Here is an 11572-nt window from a genome sequence, read left to right on the forward strand (position 1 = left end):
TAATAATTTGGATTTAAAATAAACCAAAAGTGCTCATGCACTAATACACTAATGCATTCGTACACTAATCTCTCCCCAGTCAGATTCTATGAACAGGACAACGAAGTGATTCCAACGAATGGAAAAGAAAACTAAGGAAAGAAGAAAAAACACCATGCCAGAACGAAAGGTAAATGATAATGGCAGCCTCAAGTACAATACTCGACCAGTGGCGTATGTCTCCATCCCTGTAGTTGATACCAAAAGGTAATTTCTGATGCTCCGTGAACGTTATTAAATGAATTCATTATTATTTTTCAGCATATGCAAAGCAATTCTTGAACTATTTGTTTGTCTATGCGTATACTTATATTTGAATATTTGAATAATTATATATATTTGAATGATTATATATATATATATTTTCAGTTCCAGAAAAGTGTCAGATGAAGTATCACTCCGCGATGCAGTTGTCAGAAAGGACTTCCACCTGTGCGTCAAACTGCTGGAGGAGGGAGCCGACGTCAACGCCACGGATGAAGACGAGGCGACCCTCTTGCACATCTTAGCTCGAAAATATTCCAAGGTGGAAACCCGAGCCAAGAAAATCCCGGCGCTTCTGCTGCAGCACGGGGCGAACATCAACGCCAAGGACAAGAATGGAGACACGCCGCTTCACGTCGTCGCGAGAGAAGGCTCGGAGGACTTCTGTCGAGTCATCCTGGATCACATCTCTCGGAACCCAGGGGTCAAAGTGGACACGAAGAATAAGAAGCTGATGACCCCTCTGCATCTGGCGTCCCAACAGGGCCACGACAGAATAGTGCAGCTACTTCTCGACGTGGGATCCGACCCTCTGTCCTCGGATGGCCAAAAATACCTCCCCATCCACCATGCCGCAGAGAAGGGCTATGCCACGTGCTGTAAATTGCTCTTCCCTTCGTACCCAGGCGATGCCAAAATGGAATCCAAGGTAATGACGCCTTTGATGTTGGCCGCCAGAGGTGGGTTTTACAGGTGCCTCGAAGTGATGGCAGGTGAAAAAATCGCCTTGAATAAGCAGGACCAGCAGGGCAACACCGCACTACACATAGCTGCAAAGGCAGGATTTGATAAATTCGTGAAACAGATCATTGCCTTGGAAAGCGACATCAACATCAAGAACAAGGCAGGGAACACACCGCTTATGGAAGCCGCAACGAAAAATCGTGCAAGTTGCCTGTTGATGTTGTTGCACAAAGGAGCCAAGGTGGATGAAGTCAACAAGGTGAAGAGAAGTATTTTGCATATTGCCTCTGATAAGAGGTCTGGCGAATGCATGGAATATATCCTGAAAAATGGTGACACGAAGAAGGTGATTAACCTCCAGGATAACGATGGTTGCACCGCACTCCATATAGCAATCAAGAGAGACTATGAGAAATGTGCCCTTTTGCTCCTCGACGCTGGAGCCTCGCCCGAAGTGGCATGCAAGCAAAGGTTCACCCCTCTCCATCTGGCCACTCAAGGCACTAAGACGAATGTGCTAGAAAGCCTTCTTAAAATCAAAGGCTTGGATCTGGACCCCGAAAACTTAAACAAAGAGACACCCTTCCACCTGGCTGCCAAGAGCGGCTTAAGAGACACGTGCCTTCTGCTTCTGAGGAAAGGCGCTCGGCTGAACGCCGTGAACAAACACGGCCAAACGGCTCTCCATCTTAGTGCTTACCATGGACATCACTCTGTCGTAAAATTATTGATCAAAAGAGGAATCGACAAACGGGCGACAGATGATAAGGGCTCAGTGGCGCTCCATGCAGCTGCGCTTAAGGGTAATCTCGAATGCTGCAAAGTGCTCGTGGAGGCCGACAGGGTTAGCGGCAAGGAAAAAAACAAAGGGGACAGGTATCCCCTCGATTATGCCTTTATTAACGGCCACCAAAAAGTATACCAGTTCCTCTTGCAGAGTCTGCCGTTCAAGAGCATCGCCACCCTACCTCAGGAAATGCATGAGAGACTTCACTCGCACACTCACAAGGCGCTAAAAGAAAGTAACAAGTAAGTGTGATTAGTTACGGATGTTATCTAGGAAAATAAACTTAATTTACAGGGAGATTAGATGATAGAATGCTTGCATATCTCTCCAGAGTTTATTGTGACAAGACTATATATTCACAATGAGAGAAATGTAAAATCTGAAGGAAAAAAATCTTTACTTTACAGACTCTAGGTAAAATAACTTAAGCCTTTTGTTATTCGTACTTATTGACACTTATTTTTTTTTTTATAATTATTTTTTGATACTTTCCAGATCAGCTGTTGAAACAATTGTGGAGAGCATATGGTGGGAAGCCGGTTTCGGTTCTGGCAAAAAGCACGATGGGGAGCCTTGTAAGAACTTTAGAGACCTTGTCAAACTTTACCCTTCATTAGCTGAGAAAGTGATGGACAAGTGCACCACCACTTGCCCGACAACGAGAGTCAAGTCCTACGATTTCAGGATATTTGAGGACAACTACTATCTCGGGCAAGGTCAGTTTTGGGACGGTCTGAGCCGTTTGTTTTTGTGTACATCGGGTCATTATGGTACTTATTTTTTATTTTCATGATTAGACATACAAATACATACACATGCGCACGCATACAAGTACACGGACACGTACACATACACATATTTATATATTCACATGTGTATCTAAATGATGACACTTCCATTGTGTTACCTCAGCACCCATGTTAACCTCACAATGATAAATTTTGTTACTATTTTTTCTAGGACAGAACAACCATTGAATATATGTAGACTGTATCCTTGAGAATTTTCTGTTGCTGTCATTGATTTGTCACTTTTTCCAACCTTGTTTTATCCAATAGAGAGGAGGAATGACTCGGATTTATCCCAAAGCCCATTCTACCAAGACACGTGGAGGGTCATTTCCTTTGCGGAGGAAATAGTCACCGACAACCTCCTCTGGAAGAAGGAACACCCCGTAAACCTCATGGTCGTTCACCGCTGCCCCCAGCTCCTGCAGCACCCACTGACCAACGCCTGGCTCAGTCATAAGTGGAGAGCCTATCATTCGGTTCATCTACATCGGGACGCTCTTTCTGCAGCTGATTTTCCTGACGGCTCTGGTAGCCTTCATGGTCGTGGTGCAGTGAGTGTGGAAATGGGGCTGAACTTTTCCATTTTTTCGTTTGGGAATGTTGGTGAAATCAGTTGGGGGTTATTTTATGTCATTGTAAAAACGGTGAGGACGGAATTGATTTGAATGAGAATTAATAACTTGACTTTGACCATTTCTCCTTCAGGAACTGGCAACAGGTAACCAATACATACAATATGACAGAAGATGAGTTCTGCAGAGCTATCCAAGGGCCTTACGAGCTCACGCCGGCCGTGAACTCTACTTCCTTCGTTCAAGAAACCAATGCAACGTCTTCTCGACCTCCCGACGTGGCAGAAGAGGAGCCAGTTCTCAGCTGGGATTCCTGGCGGTCCCACATCTGCCATGCGGCGCTCGGTTTTTGCCTGTTCTTGCAGATCGTCCTTGAGATCAATTGCCTCTGCAAAGTGGGTCTCATGAAGTCGTTCTTGTTTCTTGGTGAAGACGATATTTGTTATTTTCTCTGATTTTCTTTTTTTTAGAAAACTTTTGTGTTTACTCACACAATCTCGCACGCACACACACACACACACACACACACACACACACACACACACACACACACACACACACACACACACACACACACACACACACACATACACATACACACACTCATCCATAAAAACAAAACATAAAAATGCACGAATAATATAGGTCCACATTTTATTGTTACAGTTACGCTCCGAGTACATAAACGTCACATCTCTGGTTTCCTTTTCGTGCATGGTCCTGTGCACTGTACTTCTGCTGCCTTTGTCCGTCTGCAGCCTACAACTTGGAATCAAGTCGGTTAGTATATTCTGGTGATTGTCTTGTTTACTTATGGTTACTGGTGGTTATGTATTTTTTACTGACTGTGTATGTGGTAACAAGATTTTAGTCTGCCTCTCTGACCCTGTCTCTCTGTTTGTCCGCCTGTATCTCGTCCCCATCTCTCTCTCTCTCCCTTGCTTGTGCAAGTAAAATATCTTTTTCCAGGTCTTCAGCTGGCAGTGTGGAATCATCGCCTTAGTCTTGGCCTCGATTCGCTTCATCAGTACCATCAATCGGCTCCCTGCTTTCTCCATGTTCACATCAATAAATCAAAATTTTATCATGAGTTACCTGAAGGGCGTGATGTATGTCCTGGTCATCATCTTCCTCTTCGCCCTCATCTTCCACCTCCTCCTCTCGAATCAGCTGCCCTTCACCACTCTCCCCCAGGCGCTAGTGAAGATAGTCGTTTGGATGTTGGGGGACCTTGCCTACGACGACACCTTTTTAAAGGAGCCTCTGGATTATCCATACCTCGTCAACTGTCTTTTCCTCGTTTTCCTGTTCACCGTCGGAGTGTTTATCGTCACCTTGCTGAAAGCCCCCTCGTCTGACATCAACAAAATCAAATTTTACCGACTGGCGAGACAAGCACAGATGTATTTCATGGTTGACATTAGTTTTCCCCGCTTCAAGAGGTCATATGCGGTTGGAAAGTTTTGCGACAAGGAGCACAAGCACTGGATCGTCTCCAAGCTCGAGAAGATTTTGAACCGTCGGCAGCCAGGAGCCGTGGTTGTGCAGAACCTCTTAAATGTGGTGAAAATAGGGCTTATAGACGATCGCGAGTACAGGAAGCCAATGGAGAGGCACTGGTTAGTCGTTAAAGTCGAGGATATATTGAATACGTTCACGTCAGAGGAGGAGGACTCCCAGGACTTCCCAAATGTCACCCAGGAGAAAATTTCTAATCAGTGTGAAAAGTTGGATCAGTTATTAGTACTGTATAATCAGTTATATGAAAGCTATCAGAAACAGAATGAACAAATTAATGAGCTAAGAAATCAGATAGACAATTTAAAGCTCCACACATTCTAATAGTAAGTAAGGTTTAAGTTTTATACTAATCCCTAATATATAGCTTTTCGTTCTTGAGAAGCGCCAGAGCTTATTATGTTTACAGATGCCCATATATAATATGTAATATATAAAGCCTTCAAGTAGTTGAAATGCTTTCGTTGTACATATATAAAACCAGCTATCACTCAGCACCCATGTTAGCCGAATTTTTTTTTTTTTCATATACATGAATAATCTCACCGATGAGACAAGTGATTCAGAAGTTTGTGTGTTCCCACGTGTGCTCAGGAACACTTGGTGATAATACTTCATAAACCGTCCAGTATCCTTTGCATTTGAAGAAGACGCAATAGCACATCATTTTGTTAGTATGGTCACATACATACATACTAAGCCCTCGTTAGAATTAAAACTACTGTTTCTGCTCAACGAATTAGCACAAACGCCATTCCCAAATTCTCGCAGTTACTTCTCTGACTGAATTACTGTTACACAGATAAATGTCATTCGTAAGAACCACCACGTTAACCATGGGCAATCGCCTTTTATTCAGGCTCGAGTTCATTTCCACCATCACCCCCATTAAACAACTTAATATTATTAACTCGTGAAATAACAGATTATTCGATGAAATCTCATTACAGTAAGGTATTGTTTACTTAATTGTTATTTTTGAATTATATCATTATTGTTCAGAGCTACTTTATCTTTTACCATAGATGTATAATTGTATGCAAATTTATAGAGGTATTGCTCAGCGTTATGTGTATTATTGTTATAAATAATATCACTGATAACACCCTAACTTGAGTTTTGTTACAAACCTCTCACAAATATTTTAGTCTGTGGGAAGAATTTATCATGTAAAAAAATCTGAAGAAGTAAAAAGTAGACAAAGACATATAAATAAAGTAAATATGAAACCAAAGACATCAGACAATATTTGAAAGTTGTACAGGACACTCTGAGGGAGGGAGTCAGTATTATACAATTGGCGTAAGAAATGGATAACCTTATGAATAACAGTTATGAAATGCCTAGCAGAAATTTTAGGTAAAGTGAATCGCAAGTACTTTAGCTTGCATGTGCAATAAATGCGATCAATGCAGGGACCAAGATATCTAATCAAATATTTATGCACGCACGCACCCATGCGCCCACGCACCCACACCCACACCCACACCCACACCCACACCCACACCCACACACACACACACACACACACGATCACACACACAACAACCAGCACAAACACACACGCACAGCACACGCACACGCACGCGCAACACACCACACACACACACACACAACACCCCACACACACAACACACACAGACACCACACACACACACCACACACACACACACACGCGCGCACACGCACACGCACACGCACACACACACACACACACATTGTAACCCAACTATATCTATATCATATTACTATATTATACATATTTTATATAACCATACATGTTTGTCACATACGTATCTTCACACATGCATATACATATGCATTTACTCATGACCATTGCTTTAACAGAATGTTCATCTCTTCTAACCACACTAGACATTCCAATACTGTGTTGTCTATCCCCTTCCACAAGAGCTATGTATTGTTGTAACACTACCTTTCAACACCACCGATTGCCACATGGTAAGCACGTGATTTATACCCATCTTTGGACTACTGTGGAGAGCAAGAGATCCCTGGGGAGCCTTACACAATAAGTTCACCACCTACCATACTCTTATAGGGCCCATCATTCGGGCCCCTACATCTGTTGGCTAAGAGTGGTAAGAGTATGAACTCTTACCACACAAGACATTCCAATGCTGTGTTGCCTTTCACAAGAGCTATGTATTGTTGTAACACTACCTTTCAACACCACCGATTGCCACATGGTAAGCATGTGATTTATACCCATCTTTAGACTACTGTAGATGACAGGAGACTCCCTGTGGGGAGCAACACCGCGCACGCACATGATATGTATTTTTGCTTTTATAAGAGACACAAAACACCTGAGATCTGTACGAACAATTTTAAGGTCCAGATCACCAATTGACCCAGCTAATTTGTCAGCCTGCTCATTGCCATGGTTACCAGATTAGCCTGGTACCCATATTAGCTTGATTGGTTTGTTGACACCATGTAGCTTACGAATGATATTACCCAGTAGTTCATTGTTGGTGGTTTCTATGATTTAATGGCTTTAGGTGAACTTAGTGAATCTGAAAAAATAACTATTCTGTCGTGAGTCGTCGATAGTGCAAAATCTAAAGTTTTATCAATTGCAAAAAGTTCGGCAAAAAAATTGATGTATGATTCGGCAGTCTGACCATACACCCGCACACACACTCAATTGTCTTGGAGCCGTCGGTATATATATGAAAAAAGGGAGATGTTTAATAAGGATCTCTCTCAACCTCTGACGTGCCTCCACCTCCGGCGCCATAACCTTAGCTGATGGAAGCCAGGCTTCCATGATGGAAACGTTGGGGGTTTCCCATGGAGCTATGTTTGACTAAACCAGGGTATCGATGGTAGAGAGATTTATGCCAACTTTCCATTAGGATGGTACTCCTGACTCCACCTCAAGACGCTCAATACAAGCGTATTTTAGGGCTCCAAGACACAAGCATTCTGCACAGCCGATCTATACACGATTGACCCATAATCTTTAGACCTAGTTAGGGCTTTATATATCATTAGTAAAGACTTTCTATCAGCTCCCTACTAATTTCCAGCAATGCACCTTAGTAAATTTAATGGTCTTTGACATTTATTTTTTAATTGACCAATGTGGTCTTTCCAATTAAGTCTACGATCAAAGAAAAGACCAAGAAATTTAGTAGAATTGGCACTGGGTGATTGCCTAAAGCTATTCTGATGTTTGGCATCTTCCTATGTGAAAAAAATTAACCCAATACTTTTCCTTGTGGAAAACTTAAAACCCCATTGGAGGTCCCAGTTATGAATCATAACCAGTGCCAGTTGGATGCGATTTGCCGAGAATTCTGCATTACTGCTGGAATGCCATAATGCCCAATCATCGGCATACAATGAATGTTTAAGATTCCGAGGAAGGAGCAGGTAAGATGTCATTAACCCTTTTAGAACTCAAGGATATTTCTGAAAGTAGGAAAAATATAATCTATAAGGTAAATGTCAAATTTTATGTTTGATATAAGATATCAGTTACAATTTCTGGGATATTGACCTTGATTTCTGTTATGGCTCACCCATGACCTCTGGGATGTCAAGGAAGAAAAACATCAACCTTAACATACAACTATTATTGTAAAATTGTCAAACTGTACAAGATATGAACATCAAATTCACTTTTTTGCAGTACAATAGTATCTTCTCGTCTATGGTCCACTAATGCATGTGCTATAAAACTGTCCAGCTGAACTATGAACTTTATGTGGATTTCCTACACTGAAAAATACTATAACTGAAACACCATAAGTTCAAAGATCAATTTCAAATGAAAGAAATACAACTTATTCGTATTACCATAGTTGTTTTTTCTAGTCTGTGGTAATAAAACATATTCTGTCACAGGTCAACTAAACATGGTATGTTTTGAAGCAGTTTCTCTGCTCCGTAAAGCAAAGTTGAACTGAACTTTTCTCACAATTAGTATCAGTTTTCATCTGGCGCAAGGCATAGCGACGACATTTCTCAGTCTTGATTGGCCAATGAGCAAATTGGTTCTTACGAGCCATCTTCATTTGGGGGAGATGCTGGATTCTCCAGCCTCTAGTGATGGTCTTCCACGTTTCTTCATAGTATTTACTTCTACCGGCCAACTTGCTACCCTTGCTTCGAATTTCATGGGAATTGAGTGGCTTGGCTGTAGCACTTAGGTCACTGTCTCGGCGATACCACAGCCAGGCATTGATTATGGCAAGTTGGACGAAAAGCCAGAAAACATATAGGTACCACCTTCTTGACTTCAATGAAAACTTGTAGCAGGCAGTGCATGAATCTAATTGGTCAATTCCACCTGTATGGCTATTATACTCCTTGATGATGAAAGGCCTGGTAACATCTTTGTGCTCTTTTGCTGTTTTGTCCCAACGCCTGGCCATATCAGAGGGTTGAACACCAGCAAAGATTGACATCAGGGTCACCATCTTTGTGTCAAGCCGTCGAACACAATTGGTATTGGTGTTCTGCTCGAGTCGGTAGTCAAAGGAACCATGTCCTGATTTTGTCAACTGCTTTTCAGTCTATAAGTCACATCCACTGAGGTGATATGCACAAACTGTCCCAGTGTATTGGAAAACCATTCTTCTGCATTTCCTCCATCAGTGCAACAGATGTCAACAGATTGTCAGCAAACACCTTGTAGTTTTTCTGTTGTGGAAGGGTAGCACTTAGTTTCTGACAACCTCTTCAGCAACACCTAGTGAACTTTCCCTTGATACACCTTGATATCATGAAGCATCCCAACTGTACTGCAGCGGCATCAGACTTTGAATCCCCATGGACTGGGCTTTCCTCGGAGATACTGTTTGATTTGACAGAATCGACCCGTAAATGGTATCATTTCATCAATTGATTGCTCTTCCCCAGGAATGGCCAAAAGACATTGCTCACGAAACTTCTCAAGAAATGGTCGAATCTTCCATAGCTTGTTAGTTTTACATTCATCAGGAATGGCATCGTTGTCCACAAAGTGCAGACACCTTAGAATGAGTTGTAGTCTGTTCTTTCCATTTATATCTGCCACTGGTCCACAGCGGGTATCCTCTTCAAAGTAAATATGGATACCAGGCATTTGGACGATACCCATACGAAGTACAAGTCCTATTACTTGCTCAATCTCCTTCACTGTGGTATTCATACATGCGTTTTCTGAACGCTATATTGATTAGTATAAGTAACAATAGCAATGAAGTTCCAGTGAAGGCGATATCTACCATCCACCCACAGGGAATTCCATAATGTATGATGAGCATTAAGATCACCTAAAATTAATTTATTGTCAGGTGGACAATAAACTGAACATATTGTCAGATATGTGCCATTAATTTTTACTTTGCATGTGACAAACTCCAAAGTAGAATCAATTGTCACTTCGGAGATGAGGTGTGTTAAGTGCGTTTCTTGGAGAACTATAATATCGGGAGCATAGGACGAGGTTGATAATTTAAGGTAATTTATTCTAGCTCTAAGACTTCGACAGTTCCATTGTATAATGGTCGACGCGAAGATTACGTTTTATGGGGGTTTAGAAGTGCCGCCAGTTTTAAATTTCGTTAATGCAAGTGAGGCGCCTCCTCTCCCTCGCTTTCCGGGGACCTCCCTCGGGATGGTTTGGAGACACAAGCCTCCATGTCCATGCATCTCCTGGCGAGGGAGACGACTGGCAGATTGCGACCTGCTTCTCTCTCGAGAAACCAACCGAGAGCCAGGCGAGGTCCTCATAAGAATCGCCTGGATGGGGAGGTGCGATTTGGACTGTGATTCGGTATCAGCCTCTTTAGGATGTTTATGCTGGGTTGATGCAGCCAATTTAGTCAGTTGACACTTTAATGTTTAATTCTTTAACAGTTTGTTTCAGTTCAGCAATTTCTTTATCTTTAGCTGCAAGCTGTTGACTGACATTACTTGCACTATGGGTGATGTAAGTTAGTAAGTATCAGGTTTGTGTGTCAAGCTTTCCACTTTGCTCTTAGCTTCAGCATAACTAACTTCATGTTTTCTCATATATGCTAATGTCTGTCTCCTACTTCAGGTTACTACACTGATAGGGACCTCCACGGTTAGCACATTTGGAAATTTGACTAGCACATTGATGATGTCATGAGCCTCAGCACATTTACGGCAAATTAATTTATTTAATCGTTCGTATCCGATATTGACATATTCGTTCGCACATTCCATCCTTCTTTGGTCATATAATGAACATCCACTACGTCTTGGTCCTTCATGCTCCCGAGAATTTGACTTTCTTCCATCGTCCTCAAATTCCTGTGAAAGATTACTCCCTTACAAGTATTTGGGCCAATAGAATGATATGATTTGCGTCACGCATATAATCTATTGCGAATTGTATTCGTAATTTAAAAGAGGGTCTCTCGTTTTGTCATAGTCGGGTCCATTGACATTCAAGTCGACTGTGTGAGTCAAGAATGTTCTTCGTCACCCGAACCTGCAGTCCTGAGGGATGAAAAGACTTCTGTTACTTTTTGTTATACGAATCAGGATAGCTCGTAGAGTGGCTTTCGAGCCGTAACCTCTCCACAAACGATTACTGTTGGTTATCAAACTAACAGAGAAAATCGAGTTTTCAGACACTCTAACCCGCCACTACCCAAGGCGAAGGACTGGTAATTCGTGTCTCCTACCAAGCGAATCAGGAGCTATATGGGGGAACTCTGGGTATAGGCACGGTAAGATCACATGAATACAGGAGCACAAGGAACTTATCAGAAGTCACCAGGGAATGACTCAGAGTCACTGGGCTCACTACTTTAGGGTCAAAGCCCGCAAGGGCTATCCTGGTGTAGAAGAGATTTGAGGTGGGGTGCTGACTACGCCTACTGTAGTCTCGTGTTACCTGCAAAATCAAGAGCACTGAAGGTGCAGGCAAA

General features: G+C 42.3%; 2 protein-coding genes across 2 annotated transcripts in view; one reads left to right on the forward strand and one right to left on the reverse strand.

Moving 5' to 3' along the window:
* Nucleotides 1–3504, forward strand: part of LOC119595090 (ankyrin-1-like) — a 13113-nt gene extending 9609 nt beyond the window's left edge. Inside the window, exons 2-6 of the mRNA XM_037944234.1 lie at nucleotides 80–246; nucleotides 409–2016; nucleotides 2270–2490; nucleotides 2833–3116; nucleotides 3271–3504. Of these exons, the coding sequence (XP_037800162.1) occupies nucleotides 119–246; nucleotides 409–2016; nucleotides 2270–2490; nucleotides 2833–3116; nucleotides 3271–3315 (2286 nt within the window). The 5' untranslated portion in view covers nucleotides 80–118 and the 3' untranslated portion in view covers nucleotides 3316–3504. The remainder of the gene's footprint in view (nucleotides 1–79; nucleotides 247–408; nucleotides 2017–2269; nucleotides 2491–2832; nucleotides 3117–3270) is intronic.
* Nucleotides 3505–8335: 4831 nt separating this feature from the next.
* Nucleotides 8336–9819, reverse strand: LOC119595247 (piggyBac transposable element-derived protein 3-like). The gene is made up of 4 exons (XM_037944408.1): nucleotides 9448–9819; nucleotides 9239–9329; nucleotides 8605–9177; nucleotides 8336–8421 (listed from the first exon to the last, which is right to left on the reverse strand). Exons 1-4 carry the CDS (start codon nucleotides 9817–9819, stop codon nucleotides 8336–8338), a joined length of 1122 nt encoding a protein of 373 aa, XP_037800336.1.
* Between the last annotated feature and the right edge of the window lie 1753 nt (nucleotides 9820–11572).

Source organism: Penaeus monodon, chromosome 35, assembly GCF_015228065.2.
Source record: "Penaeus monodon isolate SGIC_2016 chromosome 35, NSTDA_Pmon_1, whole genome shotgun sequence".
Taxonomy (NCBI): Eukaryota; Metazoa; Arthropoda; class Malacostraca; order Decapoda; family Penaeidae; genus Penaeus; species Penaeus monodon.

Coding starts and splice junctions, on each gene's coding strand:
- LOC119595247 (XM_037944408.1), bottom strand. CDS start 9,819: ATGAATACCACAGTGAAGGAGATTGAGCAAGTAATAGGACTTGTACTT. Junction 9,178..9,238: donor TTTTCCAATACACTGGGACA/GTTTGTGCATAT, acceptor TGACAAAATCAG/GACATGGTTCCTTTGACTAC. Junction 8,422..8,604: donor GATGAAAACTGATACTAATT/GTGAGAAAAGTT, acceptor ATGGTGTTTCAG/TTATAGTATTTTTCAGTGTA.